Genomic DNA, 22465 nt, shown 5'->3' with positions numbered 1-22465 from the left:
TGCTTGCCAATGAGCAATAAAATTTAGGCATTATGAATGCTAGTCAAAGTTAAGAGTGTTATTTTTCTGGTATTAAAATCAAGTCAACAAATCATTACCAAATTTTTGCCATCCTATAAGAGAAAATGTTTGGTTGTCTACCTCTTGACAGGAGCTCACAGAGAGAATGCCTCAGTTACATTGACTTCAGGCCAGGATTAGCCTCAGTGAGTTAAAGTATTTTGCATTCATCCAGCGATAATTATAATAGACCTTGGGTATTATTGAAGTAGCTACAAACAGATCTAAGCTATTGGGCAGACACAAAGATTGCTTTAGCATAGCATTTCACTTCTATTTCCTTGTACTAGATTGAGGGATAACCCAATTTAAATAATAAGTTAACATTCCTTGAATGTATTTCAAGCATAGTCTTTTATTAAATTCTATTACAATGCAGAGATTTTTCAGAATCCTTTAAGACCCAACACGTGGAGCAACGCTCCTAAAATTTTACCTTTACAAGGTTCCATCTATGTTCCCATTCTTAGTCACCAAGTAGTTATCATTGTATAAAGAAATAGTTAAGAATCCTAATTTAGTAACAATTAAAAAATATTTTAGTGAATCCTGTAGTATTAGTTTCAACTTGCAGAATCTTGCCAAAAGTATGAAATTTCTATACATGCACATACAAAATTAGTGCTTTACTCCAGAGACTGACAGAATGCTTTACTCTTTGGAATCCTCTAGAATGAGGGTCAGCAATGGTTTCTGTAAATGACAAAATTATAAATATTTTTTTAAAGCTTTTATTTATTTATTTGACACAGAGAGAGAAATCACAAGTAGGCAGAGAGACAGGCAGAGAGAGAGAGGGGGAAACAGGCTCCCCGCTGAGCAGAGAGCCTGATGTGGGGCTCGATCCCAGGACCCTGAAATCATGACCCAAGCCGAAGGCAGAGGCTTAACCTTCTGAGCCACCCAGGCACCCCGACAAAATTGTAAATATTTTAGGCTTCATGGGACAAGAGGCAAAGTTGAGGATCTTATCTACAACTTTTTGTTAATACAGGTCTCCTAATGACAGTGGAATTTATTTAGGGATGCTGAAATATGAATTTCATATACATATACATATACTTTTTATGTGTTACAAAATATTATTCCTCTTTACTTTTTTTCAACCACTTAAAAATGTAGAAAGCATTCTCACCATCTGGCCATACAAAAGCAAGCAGGCCAGATTTGGCTCAGGAGCTGCAATTTGCCAATCCTTACCCTAGAACATAAGCTCTTAGATAGTGGGTAGTCCAGAGCCCAGCACCAATGGTGAATTCTGCGAGGGCTTTAAATTTCCTGAGGAGTTTCATAGACTAGTCCACAGCTTTCCAGGAAGTCCAGGATTAAGGCAGACTAGGGCCCACCATTCTAGAGACAATCACTGACTTTTAAGAGGCATTTCCTTAGGCTCTGGTCATTCCTAGGTACTGTGCCTTCGCTCTTGGGAATTCCTACCCTAGTAGCTAATACTGTTCGAGACACTGAGGGTAAGTAAGTGTCTAGATGATCTTGTTATTCATGAATCAGTTGTGTCCACCATTCTTGTTCGCTTTTTAAGACTCAGAGGAAGCTGAAATTCCACACCTCTGGTTCTCAGAGGGAAAACCTGATATTTTCAAATATTTAGGAAATAATTTAGGTTTGAGTGAATATCTGAAACATATTTAAGTGTCCAGACCATTTCAGGCTATAAATAGAAATGAGATTCAACCCACTGGGAATTTTTTCCTTTAAAACCCCATGGATGGGCTCTTGTTAGCTCTCCTGATGGGAAGAACTATAGTAGAGGTATAGGCAGGATGAAAGTTGTTTATTAAAACTGAATGTGTGGGCCAGCTGGGTGGCTCAGTAGGTTAAAGCCTCTGCCTTTGGTTCAGGTCATGATCTCAGGGTCCTGGAATCAAGCCCCGCATCGGGCTCTCTGCTTGGTGGGGAGCCTGCTTCCTCCTCTCTCTCTGCCTGCCTCTCTGCCTACTTGTGATCTCTGTCTGTCAAATAAATAAATAAAATCTTAAAAAGAAAACAAAAACTGAATGTGTGAGCTTGCAGGCTGCTTAACAGGTAGCTGTTAGCCAAAGCTAAGCTATTCAAATTCATGAAATGGAGTAGTTACTCTGGGGCAGAGGTGGTGGTAGGAAAACCAAAAATGTCTATTTGAAAGTAAATAAGGACTATTTGAAAGTAAAAAGAGCGCAGGTGGCTCAGTTAAGCGTCTGCCTTCAGCTCAGGTCATGATCCTGGGGTCCTGGGTTCCAGCCCCGGGGCGGCCCGTGCTCAATGGGGAGTCTGCTTGAGGATTCTCTCTCCGTCTCCCTCTGCCCCTTTCCCTACTCAAGTTGCTCTCTCCCTCTCAAATATATAAATAAATATTTTTTTTAAAAATTCAGTAGTTTTTAAAGAGAATTGTAATAATGGTTCTCACATTCATAAAATGCAAAAAAGCAAAAAAGTATCCAGGAGAAAGAGTGCGGTGACTTCAGTGGGAAATTTACTGTGAACATCAGAGAGAAAAGAGACTTAAAACAGAGTACTCTTGTGTGGTTCAAATACAGAGTTTTTACTCTGGGAAAGAGGAGAACCTGAAGCCAGCCTGCAAGGCACATTGCCTGCATGTATGGTATCATTGGTGGCATGGTTTTTAGGTTAAAAGCAGAAGCACAAGAGAAGACACCTTTCAAAGACATTCCATCAAGAAGACGTAATGTGGCTAATTTGTGACTTAAAATTATGTGCCTGGTTTGACCAGTTTACCAATAAATTTGTTACTCAATGAGATTGGTTGGTCTAAAGCAACTCCTATGTGGGAATTTATATGAGACGAAAAAGAAACCAGAAGAAAGAACGGTAAATTTGGGTCTGACTTAGGCTTTTCGAAAGAATGTGTCCTTGTGTAAATAACAGAAAGAAACTACTTACCTCTAATACCTTTTTTCTCTTTTAAACATACAGACTTCTTTTCCTATGAATCCATCACTTGCGGCTAATCCTGGAATGGCTTTCAATCCTTACTTACCTCATCCTGGGATGGGCCTGGTTCCTGCTGAGCTCATACCGAATGCCCCCATTCTGATTTCTGGAAACCCGCCTCTCGCATTGCCCGCAGCTGCTGGTCCCAAACTGATGCGTTCGGATAAACTGGAGGTATTGGAGAAATATACAAATACCTATAGGGTAGATACTAACCTCATGCACAAAACAACATACTCAGAGCCCGGGGTTGTGAATGCCTAAAATAAGTGCACCTGCGTTTCTAGCTTAGGGAATACAGCCTCGGTAAAAGGGTAAAGGTGCTCCTATGCAGTTGTCCCCTGCTGTGAAGGACCTTGATCCGCTTGTACAACAGGTCAAACAATGTTTTAGCATGCCCAGCCACGGATTTGCTGTGGAACAGGAAGCCTGGTGGGAACAATCCTTTTCCCCAGGCTCCTGCTTTAGAGACTGCAATGAACTGTATTTTTAATGAGTCTCTACTTGCTAGAATAATCAAACGGGAGAGATAAAAAAACATAGACTAACTCTCTATGAATGCAGAATGTGAAACGAGTATCATAGTGTCTAAACCTTTTTCTCCGTCTTAAGAAAGACACCACCCCAGCCCACCCCCTGCCTACGAAAAGGCAATGTAAAAGAAACTTCAAAGAGCATTTTGATTTATGCAAGTCCTTCAGTCTTCTCTTGTCATTCTTCATAGATTGAAAGAAATAGCTAGTCCGTTTCCTACAGAGTCAACGCCATCAGCTGAACTTGAATGCCTGCACTGTATCGTAGTACAATCTGATTGGACACGTAGCTCAGTTGTGATCCACGATTTTGCTGGGAAAGATTGCGTGCTTGTGTGATAAAGACTCATCTCGGACTTGAGCAAAACAGCCCCCTCTTGCAAATTTGGCTAATTACACTTCAGGCTGTGAATTAACTGGAAGATTATAAAGTGGTCTTCCACAGTCCTTTTAAGCACTTCTGTTTCAACGTAAGGAAAACAGACAACTTTCCTTGGGAGGGAGCAGAGTGTTTTCTTCCCTAGGACTAGAAATGTCTAGGTTTACACCTCACAGTGATTATGGCTTTACCTTATCCTTCAGCTTTGTAGATCATTCCTAAATGGAAGACAAAATCACGTAGACTACTGCCCTCACACTCGCTGGCAAGTAAAAGCTAATCACCTTCCAGGCATCAGTGTGATGTGTGTTTTGTTTTGTTTTAATTTCAGGTTTGCCGAGAATTCCAGCGTGGAAATTGTACCCGTGGTGAGAACGATTGTCGCTATGCTCACCCTACGGATGTTTCCATGATTGAGGCAAGTGATAATACCGTGACAATCTGCATGGATTACATCAAGGGACGATGCACCCGGGAGAAGTGCAGGTACTTTCATCCTCCTGCACACCTGCAAGCCAAACTCAGGGCAGCTCATCACCAGATGAACCACTCAGCTGCCTCTGCTATGGTGAGTAGGAAGGAGGCAGGTGTTGGGGGCCGTTGCAGGGTAATGATAGTATGTTCCCCAGCGTGTCAAATACCCTTGTAGCCATGATCTTGGACGGTCATGAATAGATATCACTCTGAATAGCCAGGGTTATGAGCTGGAGAAGAGAGAACCTGTTTATTCTGCTTCATTCACTGAAATTTTCTCAAAATAATCATTTCAAAGCTTTGCTAATGATTTTTCATCGACTGTGCTTTTTTCCCATCTTTAGAGGAAGGCTAAATTATATAATTTAAACGGGAAATTATTTTTGAGTGGTTTTTGATAGCCTGACTCATTCTAATAACCTACAAAGGCACTAAGTTACCTCTTGGCTCCATGAGGGATGCTCTGCTAGTAACACACAACACTCCAGTATGATGGGTTGAGAAACAGGAGTTGGAGTTATTTAAGTTGGTCATAGCTGTCCGTGACTTTGATAAGCAACTTGCAGTTTCTTTTTTGATGTGAGCCTTTCCTCGTGTTATAGGGTATAATAATCCCAATAAGGGGCCAAACCCTGATGAAATCTCATGTTTCTGGGCTGTAGAGGGGAAGAGGAAAATACTCACCCACATGATCCTGAAGGCCACGACAGGAACTTGCCTCTTCCTAAAAGAGATATATTTATTTTCAAACATCTCTATTTGTGAAGAAGGTTTTCCTGACATTGAGTCAAAATCTACCTTGCCATCACCAGAACTTAACACTGATTTCATTACACAAAATAAGTCAATCCCTACTCTGTAGGAGTGGGACTCTCGTGTCTTTTTTCTAAGGCAAATACTCCAAATATCTCTCAGTTTTTCCCAGGGAGGGTAGATGGAAGGACACAGCACCAGTTCTCTCCCTTGATCTGGAAATCAATCTGTTGATGAATTTTGAAAAAAACTTTACCAAGTGGTTTTTGTCTTAAATTCTTTCAAAGGAAGGGATTTTAAGCTACGAAAATAGCAAGGTCTCCAGAATATTCAGTGCAGGTGTGGGTCTGTAATAGAGAGGAGGAATGCAGTATGCCCCCAAGAGGAAAGGTTCTCATATGCCTGGGATGGTCAAGGAACTTCTTGCTTACACCATTGAGCACGTGTTTCATGCTCAGTCATAGGGTCTCCCTATGTATGTGTCTATTTCTCCTGACTTGGGTGTATTTGGTAGAAGACATAGAAGTCAGCCCCAAATTTCCATGTAGAGAGTTAACTATTTATTACCTGATAGGCCTTCATTTAGTAGTCGTGAATACCAATATAAAATTCCTTTCTGAGTAACTGATCAGAGCAGAATCTTAGCAGTAAGGTCAGATTGGCCACCAGAATTGGTTTGAGGTAAGATCAAGTAAAGGAGGCTCCTTGAAGTAATATAAGCTTTCTGGAATGCTACTCAGTCAGCAAAAAAGAAAAGAAAGCAGTCTTGCCATTTGCAATGATGTGGATGGAACTAGAGGGTATTATACTAAGCAAAATAAGTCAGAGAAAGACAATTATCATGTGATCGCACTGATATGTGGAATTTGGGAAACAGGACAGAGGATCATAGGGAGGAGAGGAAAGAATAAAACAGGATGAAACCAGAGAGGGAGACAAACCGTAAGAGACTCTTAATCATAGGAAACAGACTGAGGGCTGCTGGAGGGGAGCGTGTGGAGGGCTGGGGTGGCTGGGGGATGGGCAGGAGGGAGTGAGCACCATATCATGAGCACTGGGGGTTAGAGAAGACTGAGGAATCACTGACCTCTACCTCTGAAACTAGTAATACACTATATATTAATTAATTGAATTTAATTTTAAAAAATTTAAAAGATAAATAAAAGAAGCCAGGCATTAAAAAAATGTAAGCTTTCTATATTTTTAAAGATTCAGAGCTGAAATGCTTCGTAAAGTTGTGTTTTTTTTACCTGCTTCATGTTCACGTACGTAGCTCAGCTTGACTTCACCAAAAGCAGGTTGCACACATTTAAAAGCAAAAGAGAGAAAGGGTAAATATTTAGTTCCCGTAGGAAAATAGAGATAGCTTTAGACTTTGAGATCCACAGGGAAAAGGAGGTCATGGCTTGCCCCCTTTTTGGCGTATAGAATGCTAGTCACTCAACATAAGGGTTCCTGTCTCCTTAAGAATTTCGAGCATACCCGAGTTTTATCGCCGGGACATATTTTTAAGTCACGTGTAATTTGCTGACAAAAAAAAAAAAAATGTAAAAAGTCATGTCAAACTTCTCCAGTGAATCTGATCAGGGGCAGATTTGACTGAGTATTATAAGCACAGTGGGATTTTGAAAGAAGTGCAGACACGAAAGAAGGATTTTAAATTCTAATGCATTTTAGAATTAAACCTGACAAGGACTTAATGAAGCCAGTGATACATCTTGAAATGAACAGCAAGCATCTATAAATGAGAATTGCATGCATTTTGCTAACTGTGTCACCTGGGTGAGGCGGGTAGTGGGGAAGAAAAGAATTTATTTGCTTTTCCCTTATATGTTAGTTGAGACAAGCACAGTTCTGGATTTGGACCCGAAGCTCTTCCATAATTTGGATTTTGTTTTATGGAACTACAGTATCAGACTCTGACCACCCGACATCTGTTTTATCACCTATATGCCCTTGATCTCCTAGATCCATGTTGGAATTTGAGCTGGCAAAAATCCCTTTCCTGCTCTATCTGTTGCTTCTGCTCATCTCATTGTAATGGATTCAGGAATGAACATCCCCAAGGTGTTAATTTCAAATGATTATTTGCTGTTAAGCTTCAGGTCACATCTTGCTCAAATGAGGAGGCCCCTTTTTATTTGCCTAAATGAGTGAAGTTGAAAATCAGGGTTTTTCCCCGGTATGTTTATTTCCCATTTGGAACTAAGTACTCATCCAGTCCGTTGCTCAGTGGATAGGCTACCGTGGCAAAGGGTTCCCGGGCCATGCCTTATCTAACTGCTGCTTGCTCGCTTTGAGTACATTTTTTTACCTTCTCTGGTGCTATGTATTAATCCCTCCCTCCCTCACAGGCCCTCCAGCCTGGTATGCTTCAACTGATTCCAAAGAGATCGGCACTTGAAAAGACCAATGGTGCCACTCCGGTCTTTAACCCCAGTGTTTTCCACTGCCAGCAGGCTCTGGCTAACCTGCAGCTCCCGCAGCCGGCATTTATCCCTGCAGGTGAGAACAGGGCTCTGGGCCGCGCGAGTCTAGAGATGTTGTGAATGTGTACAGCGCACACCAGCTGCCAAAGAGCTTTAAAGCGAGCACTGTCTGCGGGAGTTTGGGTTGGAAATAAAATAAGGCTTTTAGGCTTGATCTGCCAGTCTATAGCACCAAATGTTTCTGTGATTCCTTAAGAGTAATGGTTCGAAATCAAATGAGAAAAAAACTGACTGTCAACATTTTTCCTTTTAGCATTTCTTAGTTTTTGCTTCTGATGATTGTTTCACTTGGTTCGGTCTCAAACTAATTCCTTGACTCTTAGGTATCACTTGAAAAGACACTGGTCATCCCTCAAAAAAAAAAAAAAAAAAAAAGTGTTTCCCAGCTTCAGCATTGCAACGATACATAATCTGTGTATCTTCGATATGCCAAAGATAGTGATAATAAAACTACCCTTGAACTTATAATGTAGTTATAAGACAGTATAGCGTGTGTGTGTGGGTATGTGTATATATATCTCACATATTTTTATCCTTTAACTCTTATATCAATTAATATAAAAAATAGAGCAGTTTACCATATTTTCCTGATACTATGCAGGAAATTTTGTTACCTTCTACATTCAAATGTATGTAATAGCATAACAGTTTTGTACCAAATTGAACAGAAAATTTTGTTCAAATAAATATCATATATAAGGGGAAATACTGTTCTTCCTGTGGTTCAGTACTTAAGAATGATCATATAGTCTCTTAGGAATAAATTGAAAATACTAACCACTGGGAGTACAGTAGATTTTTTTTTTTACAAGAATCATAAATGCCCCAGTTGGGAAACTATTATTAAATGAAGCTGACATACTTTCAAATTAGGTTAGAAAGCCTTATTAATTGCATAAACATGCTAAACACATACCTACACTTGAAAACACCCATTGGTTAATTGATAAATTAATCAGCTAATTAATTTAGAAGGAAACCATAGAAACCCAGTCTTTAGTTACTAACCACAGTAGTTCTTTATTTTAAAAACAGAAGTTTTATCATTTTTAGACTTTTTTTGCTGGATATGGCTAAGGTATAATCTAGACTTTGAAACGAAATATCCAGAAGAATCCTTTTCCCCTCAATTAATAACAAAATTAAAATCTGTCAGGCTCAGTGCCCCCTCTTGATTAAAAGCCTATTTGGCCTATGTTCATAGTCATGTTCACGGTTGTGAGGTGGATGAGGCTGTGGTAATTTAAATGCAATTTAAGCGAAGTAATTCCTTTAAGGAAAAAAATTAATGTTCATTTTTATACCTAAGAATCCAAGAATTACTTTGATTACCTGGGTTGGGGAGCTTAAAACTAAGCTGTAATTGTAAGCATGGGGTTTACTGGATTTGCATGTGCTCATTAATTAATATTGCAAAGAATATCTTTCTAGTTAAAAATGATTTCTCTCTGTAAAGATTTAATAATGAAATCTCTCTCCTTTACTTTTCACGCTTTTCTGCATGGTGTACAGGGCCAATACTGTGCATGGCACCTGCTTCAAGTGTTGGTAGGTTTTGTACAAACATTCTCACCTTTTTTTAATCCAAAAAAAGTGTTTTTCTGTCATGACTGTGAAAGAGATGAGTGACTGGGTGATGTGGTTCACGGGCCACTGGCTTGGGAGGAAGGGGCATTTGGAAAGCGTCAGGGCACAAAGAAGAGAGAAAGCAATGTCAAGAAGCTTGGAATGGTATTGTGTTCTGCCTTTGCTCTATGGAAGGCCGAGCGTATTAACCACAAAAGTTGCGAGAAGGTACTTGCTTCTCACTCTAGTTTCAACACTGTGGCTAGGGACCTTTCCCTCTCCCGCTATTATAATGCAGATAGACCATCATTGGAATCATTTATATGTATATACATCCTAGAAAACCAGTTGCACGCTAAGCTATAAGCAGGTTAGGGTACTTCGTCCCAAATAGGAAGAAAGTAAGAGAATTCTGCACTTTTGTATTTTAAAGCTGGTAGTTTAGCACCATTTGAACATTTTCTGGAGAGTGAAGATTTCATAGGGTGCTGTCTGTCTCACATCTCTGTAGAAGGACAACAGTGCTACACTCTTGAGTCCTAGGTAATCTCCACTGGAGCCCAATGTGGACCCTGCTATTTCTCTCCTTTCTTCCTAAAAACTGCAGCTGAAGTATTTGGAAGCATTTCCTTAGCCAGCCAGAATGGGAAGTTTCATTCTTAGCTTTACATTTGTTGCTTTCAACATGTGATTTGCAAAGTCTAACAAAACAGTTCTTCCGCTCCTACTCCCGCCAGAGTTCTCCAGAAGATCTTAATCATTCAGTACTCTACGTTGACAAGGGATGAGTTAGACTAAGCCAGAGCCTTCTCTGGTGTTCTGGGATGAATTCCATGGTGTTCTGGGAGGAAGTGCCAGGTGCATGGGACCCAGGCACAACAGAATCTTTTCAAAATGACTCTTTGGGGATATTTGATTCTTAACAATCTACCCACGGATCCTTTAATCAGTCACCAATACATCTGGTAGCCGTCTCAAGACCATTTTTACCATCACTAACACTGAAGAAGAGAGGAAAGAGACTTGTTTGCATTGTAGGAGTTCGCAGTCCCTCCAGCCCATGGGCATAGACACAGGGAGGAACTGTCCCACCGCACCCCCCACCCCACCATGTCCTAGCCATCCAAGACTTTTCATACTTTTTGAGAGTTTGCCACAGCCTGACGTCTGTCCTGTTGCTTGACCAGAGCAGATGCAGAACCCCAAAGGGCCAAACAGGCTTACTGAAACAAAAAGATCAAAATGACACGCAGTAGTAGGACTCACGAACCTCCAAGGCAAGGGTTGACCCCTGGCCTTAGAGGTGGGGCCTCCATTACGGAGCTGTCGGCTGTTCCCTGTAGAAAGTAAACCATGTCCACTGATACTAACAGGAGCAACACGCATGTATGATTAGAACAGACTTCTACAAGTTGGTAAACTGCTTCTTTGTCTTCACATTTTGTGACTCTGCCCCCTATCTTTTCACCTAAGAGCTCTGTGTAGGAATGTAAACTGCATGCTTTAGTGGCACTGCTTCTGGTATAGTTGGTGTGCTCCGAAAGGGAAAATGAGGGTGGTTTTAGAATCAGCAGGTGATACACTAAGGGAAGTCTGTAGGTAATGGGTAACTGGAGATACGCTTAAGGGGTGACTACAGGATTTCTGTTAATCACCGCTTGGGGTACATTTGTGGCTTCTGTGACATTGTTATATATTGATTTTCCTCTCTCCAGGCCATTTGCTTTCTCTGTAGACGTTCAGAAAATCTGAATTCAATAGATGTAGACATAAATTATTATATATGCACACTCGCCATTCGCGCCGTGCCATTCACACGTTAATTCCTTAGTTTGCCTTCCAGAATGAGCTAGAAACGAGAAAAGCATCCCAAAACCTTTTAAAATGAGATACAAACTAGAAAAAGTGGGGGGAAAAATCCTGAAAGAGACGTGACAGCTGCTAGCCCTACAGTCCTTGCTTTAATAATTGTGATGAAGACAAGGTTTTGTCGGATATTTATGAGGAAGGACCCCATGTGTGTGTTTGACAAACAGCCTAGGTTTCCAAGGGATTTGCCAGAGGTGTACTTTAAAAACCTGCGTGCATAGCCCACTGTATTCTTCATATACTTGCCCACCACATACCACCGGTCAAACTGCCATTTGTGTGTGTGTGTGTGTGTGTATGTGTGTGTAGATCAGGTAAGTCTACCTGTAACTGTCTCTTTGAACTGCCAATCTAGTGATGATACTCAAGTCTCTAAGTTAGTGAATATGTGTGTGTGTGTGTGTGTGTGTAGAGATCAGGTAAGTCTACCTGTAACTGTCTCTTTGCACTGCCAATCTAGTGATGATACTCAAGTCTCTAAGTTAGTGAACCCAAGCACCAATTCACACTTTCCCACTCACATTTCAGATGTGCCTTCCAGTCACTTGTCTGCCTGACTAGGTATTCTGATAGCTAGCCTTGGTAAAATCAGCTTTTGTCATACGCACTCATCATAACCCCTTCCGACAATGTGGCCTTTTAAGTCAACTATCTAATGGGATTCTGCTAAACAACGAGCTGTTGAGAATGATTCCATTTTCCTCAATGGTGACTATAATTGGCTTTCCCCTTTTCTCTTTTTAAATTTTTCCCCCTTCCACGCTGTGTTGCTTTGCACTGACTGTGATTGCATGTTGCACCCCGGTGTGTCCATTACGATGATGTCACATGGCTTGTTGCTGGGGTACCTACCACGCCCCATCCCATCGTTTCTGTCCTGGTTGCATAAACCCTCCACCCTCCCGTGTGTTGCTTCCATGGTTTCCTACTGAAAGTGCCCATGATGCACGGCGCGCCTCCTACCACTGTGTCTGCGGCAACAACACCTGCCACCAACCTTCCGTTCGCTGCGGCGGCTACAGGCAATCAGGTTTGGCTATTTCTTTTACCTGTTCAGACCTAGACAACGACCGTGTGTTGGTAAGGCCCCGTATATGCCTTTGGGATTGGCGAGAGACATTGATCTGTCCTCCTGTGTGTTTCTTAAGGAGTCGTTACATTTTGTGTATCTTCCTGCAACGAACCAGCAGTTTTCTCATTTTGAATTAGTTACCAGAGGTCGCTCTTCCTATACTGTGCTCACGATCGCTGCTGTCACACCAATCCTCAAACACATATACGAAGTACTCCTTGAATGCTTCCTCATTGGTCAAGAGAAGAATTGGTTTTATTTTATTACCATTGTTTCGGTTATTGTGTTTGAACCTGCACTTAGTACTATCATCGCCTTTTACCTTCACACCTGCTGGAAAGAAAGCCAAATAATGCACTTCTTTCCAGGGCTCAGATACCCTTACCATTACCCCGTGATGACATCAGAGATGTCCCACTGACACTCTGATGCTCGGTGACACTCAGTGATGACACCAGAGATCTCACACGGGCATTAGATGTGCCTGTGTTGTTGTGATTTTCATTTGCTTTAGGTATTTACAGGCAGAGTCCCAAAACAAATTTTAAACTGGGGGAGAGTCTCCAAATTGTCATGAGATACATATAACAATCATCATGTAACATGAGGGCCGTTTTGCCTTATTAAGGTGGTAACCGCGCTTTAAGACTACACGTTCCACCGCTGCTTCAATTACAAGTGTGATAACCACACAGCACACAGAGCATTAATCCACTGGGGTAATAAGCCACATTCTAATCCACGCTTTGCAAAATTAACTATTAGTGGATATGGTTAATATGTTTCAATTTTTCTGCAAAATTGATTATGCTTTTTAATTGCCATGTCCAGTGAACAAAATAAATGGGATTCTTTCAAGAAACTATTTTAATCTACAATCTTTTTTACTACTATAGATACCCCCATTATCAATAGATGAACTGAATAGCAGCATGTTTGTTTCACAGATGTAGAAGTTACCAGTAGAACAGTAAGTTTCTTTAAGTATTAATATGAATATTATTTATAGATGATATCTTTTATTTACACAATTGCATTTGCTAAAGGCTTTGGTAAATGTTTTCATTAATAGGCATTGCTTATAACTTAGAGCTTGAGTTTAGCACTCCAAAATTTCCAAATTGAAATGTGGAGAACAAATACGCAATTTTTTTCTGTGAAAAAAAATGACAGCCAGTACTGTTTTCCCAATGAGCTTACAAATTCTGAGATGTTTTCCTGTTATTAAAGGAGTGTGAGTTGTCAGCCCAAGGCACAGATCACTTTTGAATATTAATTCCTTAACACTTTTCTACCTTCGTTGTGTTGCTGTTGTTGAAGCAAAGTAATTTTGTTACAGTCTGACTACAATGAGTATCTTAAGAGACAGCAATATGCTTCTCCCATGATGTCGTAAAAGATCGTGCATTTTATGCTCTGCCATTTTGTGTTGCTTTCCATGTGAGTCTATCAGAATTGCTCCAGCTGTTTTGAATTTTGAGTGACATAATTTAGTAATGTAATCATTATTTTCATCAAATTGTGGCTTTTTTTTTAATTGTTGTTGTTGTTGGATTCCCTCCCCCCAACCCCCCACCCCTTTGATCTCCCATTTACCTGGTCCAGAGCCAGGCAAAGCACACACTTAACTTAAGCAGTCCTTCACTTGGAAATGTGACTTTTCAAGCCAATTAGGACTCCTCGGTATCTTAACTAATGACTGATGGGGACTTATTAAGCAAGTGTATGGATTCTAAATTGCGTATATTAGTCATTGAAAGTTTGGGGTTCTCGGGGCTGGAGTGTTTCATTTAATTGACAGAGGTGATGGTTCTGTTCTCTTGGTGAACTAGTTCCCCAGAACCTGGCTCAGAACATGAACTCCTGGACAGAGCCTATGGCTGACCGCCCATTAGACCATTAGACAAACAAGTCCTTTCAAGCATAAGGAATGTTTTTAAAAGATCCCTTTGAATACATGGAATAATGGAATTAGCTATAGATCGTAGTTGTTTTCAGAGGAGTCATCTGGGACGGTGGCAACTTGGGATCAGCATCCAACATGAGCATACAGGTTTTGCAAACATCTGCCTGATTCTCATGGACTGCTCTACAATAAAGTAAACAAAAGTTGTCAAACATAATGACGAGCTTTCCAACAGCTCCTGTTTGAGAATCGTGATTCCTTTTCACTAGATTCCATTGGAAACTTTAGATGTATTTGGCATACCATAATCACTTCCGTGTGTAACAGATCTTGAAAATTTCTCCAGAGTTCAAAAACGTAGTTTTGTAAAATGCTATATACCTAGATCTCACACCTTGGCTATTTCTGCATGGCTCCAAACCATTCAGATAAAAAAAAAAGTTTCAAGTATATTTAATATTTGCATGTTTCAAAATGGTGAGTATCAAACGTGTTTTCCCAATGTACATTTGAAGGAAGTTGAAGGAAGTGGAGAGATGTGTGGCTGTTCATCCACACATTCAGGCATTGTGTGGATGACGCCTTAAATGCCTGAGCACGTGCCTGTCACCTTCGGGCGATTCTGAACACTAGCGCTCAGTGAGGCCATGAACCGTCATGCCGTATGACTCTCTGTGACCCTTTCCAACAGCCCCATTTTCACAGATGTAGGATATGAAACTCGAAGTGGGGGATATATTGGCAGTTCACATACAGAACTGGCGCAAGAACCAAGTATCCCGACTCCTACTTCAATAACCCCTTACTATTTCTCACTCTTTCTCTCTTTTTGTTTTGTTTTGTTTTCCATTTCAGTTGAAATTCTGAACAACAGAGTTACGGAGTATCAAGATCTCTCCATGAGAACCTCCATATGGCCTTTCCATGTATATTCTCGTAGGTCCTCTTCTACCAATGCAACAATAAGTGTGGTGCGGTCAATATATTAAACAAAACGCATAGACCAACCAACAGATTCAATTGACAAAACCAGTAAAGCGTTAAACAGTCAGTGGAGATGTTAAAACAGCATAGAAAAATGAGTAACTACCATTTATCTTATTTGAATTAGTAGGTAGAACGTGACCGTAAAGTTTTGTAGTCTGTTGCATTATTCTTTGTGATTTTCCAATAACCATTATGCTGAGTGAATCTCCACAGTGGGTAAATGTTCGTCTGTTTTGAAGTGTTACCTTACTGTTTTGTTTACACAGTAGTCTATTGGGTTGATTTAGAATGTAACAAAGGTATCCAGTACCATTTTCCTCACTGTTGTATTGTATTGTATTGTGGTGTGTTGTGTTAGATTTTTACATACTATAGTGTTTTCCTCTAGGTGTTTGGTGTTTGATTTCAACTAAAATATTACTAACGGGAAACAGAAATATGTGCGTTTGAAAAACATAACAGATTAATGTTAATATGCTTTCTCTCTCTTCAGAACATTTCTGTAAGTTTCTTGAGGCAGACATTCATTACAAACATGCATGTGTATAATTTGTACCTGCCGATCTGACCTTGCATAATACAATCACATGACTAGGGTTTTTGGAGGGAGAGAGAAATAATTATCTGCAGAAAAAAAAAAAAACAGGGAACTTCTGAAAATATGAACCCCTAATGTCACTCCTCAAAAAGCTTACAGAATTACAGTTCACCCTTAAAGGAATTTCTCAGCATTTATGTGAAGTGCCCATTACGTTTCTTGTGGTTCAAGGATCCTATCTCCTAGGTTAAGCATCTAAAGCTGAACTATTTGTCAATTTCAGCTGAATATTGGTATTTGGAGCTTTAAAAGTATGCTTGATTGTAGGTTATAAATTAAACAGGAAGGTGAGGGCGTGGAGATAGTTTTCACATTTTAGAGGAAAGTGCTGGAAAACCATTGCAACGTGACCTTTTATACAAGTGCCATTCTCTGGCTGAAAATGGTGCATTCTCTTTAGACTACTCTGAATAATAGGCAATCTTGCAAAAGTCAGGGTGAAAGGGAATTGGTTCCAAGTGAGGCCTTTCCTTCCCAAATGGATAGCCTTCCCCGCTGATCACAGCTGGAGCGTGAATATAGGTCTGGAGAAACAGTGGGGGTGAGGAGGAGGGTAGGAAGGCATTTCAAGTGAGTCTTTGGTTTACTCACAACTGCTAGAAAGGCCGTCCACAGTTGACTTTAGCTTCTGTTCACACGAATTTCCAGTTCTGTTGAACACTTCAACGAGGGAACCAGCCTCTGTGTCAAGTTGCCTTTCCCAGACTTTATTGACAACAGAGCCATACCGTAACCAAGCCTTTTTTTGTTTCTTCATTTAGATTTGTTTGTTTTTATATGTATTTGAAAACTGTAATAGAGAGGTTCTCAGCACCCTTTGGTTGAGACAGACCAGCTGTGCTCCATGGAGTTGAGCTGAATTCACATTACTAATCCTCCTGAAATAATTGTGTGACCAAGTAAAATGGTTCCCTAAGATACTTCACATCAACCTAGGTTTAATATTTTCTACTAAATACATATTCTTTCACTAGAAAGCATACAGTCAGCAAATTTAATACATATAGCGGGTTTGTTTTCCTTCGTGAAAATGACAAGCCAAGAGAAAATTGGATTTAGGATTCCTTAAGCTGGCTAACAGCATTTGAATCACAGAACAACGGAGTTGGCACAACCTTCTCAAGAGGGATGAAACTAGGGCCCGGGGCACATGACCTGCCCATGGCTACCTACCTAATCGGTGGCAGTGAGACCCAGAAAAATCTCCCAACTTTTGGTTGTTCCTCTGTTTCGTGCTGTTGGTGCTTCAGAACATTTGAAACTCTAATCCTAAAGCAGATCCATTCTGCTCAGAATACAAATGAGCAAAATTAGCTGCACGTAGCTGATAACCTGTTGTTCCTGATGCTCCATCCCGAATCACGGTCATCAGTCATTTCTAAATGGTCTTGCTTGTGTCAAGACACTGTTGTCTGTTAACAGTATTGCCTGGCTTTAGAGAACCAGAGGGGTCCAGACTTTGACCTGTTGATTCTTTGAACCACTTCATTTCTGTTTCCCAAAATCTTAACCTTGTGAAATAACTTGTGTATAGATCCTGTGCCAGTGCCTCTCCAGAAAGGCAGAGCTAATCCCACAAACCCAGGAAGGAAGCACCCAAGCTAGTCTGGGCTTCTTCCTTAAGGGAGATAGAGATGTCTTCAGTGTGAAACGAACTCTTTTGTGTAGTTTTGATGTTTTGATACAATGTACTGTCTCACTTAACCCTTTAAACTTCTGTCGAAGATGTAAGTAGACCAGAAGTGTAGTGTACTGTGGTTTTTATGATGCTGTGAGCGCTGGAAGACATCAGTGATGACTTATTTTTCAGTAAGAGTTCAGTGAAGGATATTCAGGTAGTTGGAGTTTGGGGTGCCACAATATTTGAAAGAGTTGGCATTGTAAAAGTTAACTTTGTAAGTGAATTTAAAGAAAGAAGATTCAAGGCTCTAAAGTTTTGATCAGATGCAAAAGAACGTTGACAAAAATGTAATTGTAAGATAGCACTCTTTAAACTAGTTGTGCAATGATAGCACTCTTTAAACTAGTTGTGCAATGACTTAATGCAGATTCTCTTTATTCAAGAAAAGAAACAAAGAAACGAGAGTCATTAGACTATAAATTTCCAGTTAAAAAGTCAAGTCACAAAACTAATCAGTGACTCTAAACAATAATTTACTGGATGAATTGTATATATAAAATTCTAACCACTTGTGATTCTTAGTTGACATTTTATAAGCTTTGTATTGTACAAGGGCCTCTTATTTATCCACAATTATTGTTTTTGTCTGTTTCTCTCAGCCTTTTGCAAAAATAGGCAAGAGTACTGAAACTTGGATAAAACAGGTCAGGTATACAGAGAAAACAATCTAATCTAAAAGTTATCTGTTAAGAAGTTTTTAGTAGTTCAAAAAAATTTTTGAAGGCACTATGTGAACAGAAGTATATTTTAAAGAGGGATTAAGATGAAATTAAAACCAAATGGATTCATAAAATTGCTATTTAAATACAGTATTTACTTTTGCAATTGGAGCATGAATCTCTAACCAACTGTTGCATTTCATCTCACTTGTCTAGACTAGAGTCTAATTTGTAGTTCATTGTCAAGTGAAAAGCCATCTTCTCCCTCCTCCATCAACCTTTGCCATCCGTTTTTGAACATGCGAAAGCACTTTGATCTTGCCATTAAGTGTTGTCCTGTACCACGGGGCTGTGTTCACTAAGGTTCCAACTTACTTTAGTCTGTAGGGTAGGCTGTGATGCACAGTGTGATTAGAAACTGGAATCCTCTTTCTTTTTGTCCTTTCTCCATTTCTACACATATTGAAATAGAAGTAGAAAAATAGGCTCTCTCCCAGTTGTGTTGACTAGATGTAGGAAGATAGTGACCTCATTGTTAATTTTACCAGTGCCTGTCGAAGGCACCAGAAGAATAGTATCTAAAAGAGTATCACAAATTTGTTTGCAAACTTAGTTGATAGCATCCTCAAACTGTAGATAATGATTGCAAAGATAGGTTCTGAGCACCAAGTCACTAACTGGTGCCAGGTTTTCATTTTTCTTTTGAGTTTTTAAGGTTTTTATTAGACTACATTTTTATATCTCTAAGTCACTAACAAATTTAACGTTGCAGGAGAGTTAGAGAGGAGTGTAAGATTTACTACATGTACTCAACCCATCTAGATAGCTTCCAAACTGACACCGAAACATGACAAAATGTAGATTATAGTCCGTAACTATTCTTTACAGTTCAGAACAAACTTAACTTTATATACAAATCATAATTTTTAACTAATTATATTTAGTTGTTGCATTAGCAACAAAACTACAACATGGCTACCTTTAGACACGTGGTTTTTGTGATAATTTTACTTGTTAACTATACATGGTTTTTGACAGTATGAGCATGTAGAAGGTACAGCTCAAAACTCAGAGAACAGATCTGGCTAACTTTGTCTTTAATCCCACCTTGCCACGCAAAAGCTGCATTTGTGTCCTTGTTTGACTTTCTCATCAAAAAGTTTACAACACATGGATTCTAGAGTCAGGCTTTATAGCGAATAGAATTTGTTGTGTGGATAGGGTTATTCCACAGTATTTCAACTTCAAAACGTGATCATTGCACTTCTAATCTATTACCTGACCTTTTTTCATAACGTTACTTACTCTGAATCTGAATTATTCTAGGCAGGAGGCATAGCTGTCCCTACAAAAATTCTCTTTTCTGGAATTACATACCCACCCCAACACATCCAGATGAGGGTTAGAGAAAGATGGATGTGTATTTTGAAATGAATTCATTCATATTTGTAAAACCTTGTGTAAAAATACTGTGGAATGACCCCTTAACAGTGTTTGAGAGACATATGCTGCAGTTAACTGATGGTCTCAGTTAGGGTGCGACTGTGTGAGACACACCTTTTTTGCACTTATGTACATAGTCCATGAACGCTATGCTTGGAGCTTTTGTTTTTTAAATATAAGAGATCTGTGATAATAGCGAAAAAGTTAGTAAGATAGTTATTTCTAAGGCCTTGAGAAGGAGGGGGGGTTTGCTAGAAGACTTAGCTAAAGCACGATGTTGCTTTGCTGTTGAGGAGGCTTTCTGGTTTGCTACGGTTCACCAATAGAAAAGACTTGTAACAGGTTAGGGTCACCTTCAGCTAGCTAACAGCACTGACCAAGAACGAAGATCCCTCATGTTTTTTGCAAAACCAGTAGGAAAGATTGTTGACTTTTTAGATTAATCTCCACTGTAAACATACACACACACACACACCCCAGGCAGGTTTCTGAAAGGTTTTCTTTTTTCAATGGTTGCAATTACCTTCTCATTTTGATCAACTTAGATTTCATGTTTCACGGAAAAGTACCAATTGAGAGGTATTCCTTACATCAGTTAATATCCACTTAAGTGACCATTAAAAGTGTTAATGTTCATCACTACTTCTTTAAAACGCAGATCCCAAAACCCAACTGGCAACCATTGAAAGACTTAATTTCACAGTTGCGTATGGCCAGCTCAGGGCATTTCATTCCCTCCAACAGAAGAAGAAAGAAATGCTCCTGGCTCAACTTTATAAATGTTTTTACTTACCTTATACCTGTTCAGTGGAAGCTGTCCTCTGACTTGCCTTTACCGGATTAGAAAGTGCTTCACGGTGCCATACAGCCTCCTACTGTTTTAACTAAACATAAGAGAACCAGCCCAGATCTCACATATTTAGGAGTTGGAAAAGGATGTTTCAATCAGACCATTTCTGTCAATTTCAGCTCCCTGATCACCTACCATTCCCCCATCTAACTTTTTGTTGCCTCCAGGCAATGAGGTCAGAAAGGTATGAGGATAGGTCACAGGAGGAAGTGAGAAGGAACATAGGTTCCTTCCTTGGAGAAGGAACCCACCCTGGGAACAGGGGAGCTGGTATCAGTATCGCTACCCATCTTGCTGGTTCTCCCTTACAGAGAGAGGAAAACGAGCCAAAGCCAGAAAGCAGTCCAAGCCTTACAGTTGTCCAATAGCTCAGGGTCAGTTGGTTAGAAATTTCTGTCTTTTTTTTCCCCCCTTCAGCCCTTAATCACTCAAGAGTCAGCTCTGCAACTAACAGCCTGACCATCTGACCAGCATCTGCGCTGGTCCACTTGTAAGCATTCACACATTCTATAGTTAGGGACTCCCAACTTCCACCTCACCACCAGCATATTTTCCCTACTTACCCTGTGTTCTTGTTTTGATAGTCCTCTGTGAACCTATAAGCCACAACAATATATTTTCATAAAGCCAAGAGAAATATACAATTTTAAGTGAAGAATCATCTATAATATAGTAAGTATGAACCTAAAAGCATCACAAAGGAGAACCAATTAATTGATGACACATTATCCATGCTGACCACCATTGGGTCACACTCTTTGGAGCTGAAACACAGGGGCTGTGTTTCGGTGAGTCAGATTAGAGAAGGAAACATAACAAAAGATGAGATGACTTGAGACCCAAAAAGGATCTCTGCTAGTAAACCCAGGAAAGGGCTTCACTGGACTAGTCCATACAGTTTCCAGCCCCTCCACTTGCCTCTGCCTAGGAAAGAACTACCCAGTAATACTCCAAAGCAGCCTGATTCCACAGAAATTTTATCTTTAAATAGAACCCATCCTCAATAACAGTAGACCAAAAAGAAAAAAAATGTACCACTTTAAGTCCCAACTATTTGAAGTTATTGCAAAAATTCTCACTAGTCACCTTCTACATCATAATCCTTTAATTTCTTTCTTAAAGTACCTCTGTAACAAGACCTAAAAGTAACCCCACTTTAGGCCATGCTTTTTCTCCCAAAACACACAACCTACAGATTTATCTGTCATAGAACTGCATGGTTGCAAAGCTTTATTTCTGTATACGGATGCTGTCTGTTCGTGATGGAAACCAAATTACTCTGTGTTGCTGTCTTTTGTGTCTAGCAGTTGAGAGAATGAGACGACCATCCTATTGTTGGGTTCTGGGGTTGCCCTTTTCAAAATAAATTTCCTTTTATTATTGTTGTTGCTGCTTCAGTTATTAGCAAATGAACCATTTGTTATCATACCCCCAAATTACAATCATTTAAATTTTCATAAAAGATGTTTCCCAATGTATTCTTTTTTTTTTTTTAAGGGCTAACATTGTGCATTTATGTAACAACAATCCAGTACAATGTAGAAAATGGAGCACAAATTTGGGACAAAAGAATGTCAATTTAAAAATACCTGTAGGTAGGACAATTATTAGCCATGTGCAACAATTATGGATTTAAATAATGACCACTATATTTTACAGATGAAAACTCTTCCCAACATATTTTGCCTCCAAAATGCCATAGTTCATTCCCTCAACTGCTGTCAATAGGGTAGATGCTTTGATTTTTTTTTTCCATCCACCACCCCCAAGTTATAGTGCTGTACTGCTCATTTGTGTTTAGAAGTGTGCATTATGCAAATCATTTTAGTATGCTACTTGTGTTGTTTATTTTTTGGTTCTTTTAATAAAATGCATAAATTTCATGGTTCTGTCTTTTTTTATGAATCCGTACTCATACATTAGGAGTTTACTTAAAAGCTATTCCTGTTCTAGTACATTAATCCTAATATTTAGTAATTCTAGCATAAAATTTAAATTTATGACTTGGTCCCAAGTTCTGTTTCATACAGAGAAGAAATTTATTTCCAAATATACCTGAAGTATTATGAATTACATAGATAATACACTCATTGTATTAGATGTATTATTTCTCTGATATTGAAGTTACTAACACAAAAAAGGTACATTTGTATTTTAGTAAAAGAAAACTAAACATTTTGAGATAATGCTTGCTGGC

The 22465-nt window shown here is 39.6% G+C and overlaps 1 protein-coding gene across 7 annotated transcripts in view; it reads left to right on the top strand.

The window, feature by feature from the left end:
- MBNL3 (muscleblind like splicing regulator 3) overlaps positions 1–22151 on the top strand; it is a 106230-nt gene extending 84079 nt beyond the window's left edge. For 2 of the 7 annotated variants that reach the window (XM_059157479.1, XM_059157477.1), the window contains exons 3-9: positions 2992–3183; positions 4253–4489; positions 7503–7653; positions 9150–9185; positions 12008–12102; positions 13041–13114; positions 14906–15038. In XM_059157479.1, the coding sequence (XP_059013462.1) occupies positions 2992–3183; positions 4253–4489; positions 7503–7653; positions 9150–9185; positions 12008–12102; positions 13041–13097 (768 nt within the window). In that variant the 3' untranslated portion in view covers positions 13098–13114; positions 14906–15038. Of the gene's footprint in view, positions 1–2991; positions 3184–4252; positions 4490–7502; positions 7654–9149; positions 9186–12007; positions 12103–13040; positions 13115–14905 lie in introns of all 7 variants that reach the window. The other 5 variants (XM_059157473.1, XM_059157472.1, XM_059157476.1 and 2 more) reach the window with 5 other exon arrangements.
- Positions 22152–22465: the final 314 nt, after the last annotated feature.

Source organism: Mustela lutreola, chromosome X (genome assembly GCF_030435805.1).
Source record: "Mustela lutreola isolate mMusLut2 chromosome X, mMusLut2.pri, whole genome shotgun sequence".
Taxonomy (NCBI): Eukaryota; Metazoa; Chordata; class Mammalia; order Carnivora; family Mustelidae; genus Mustela; species Mustela lutreola.
This window is presented reverse-complemented; position numbering and strand designations above follow the sequence as displayed.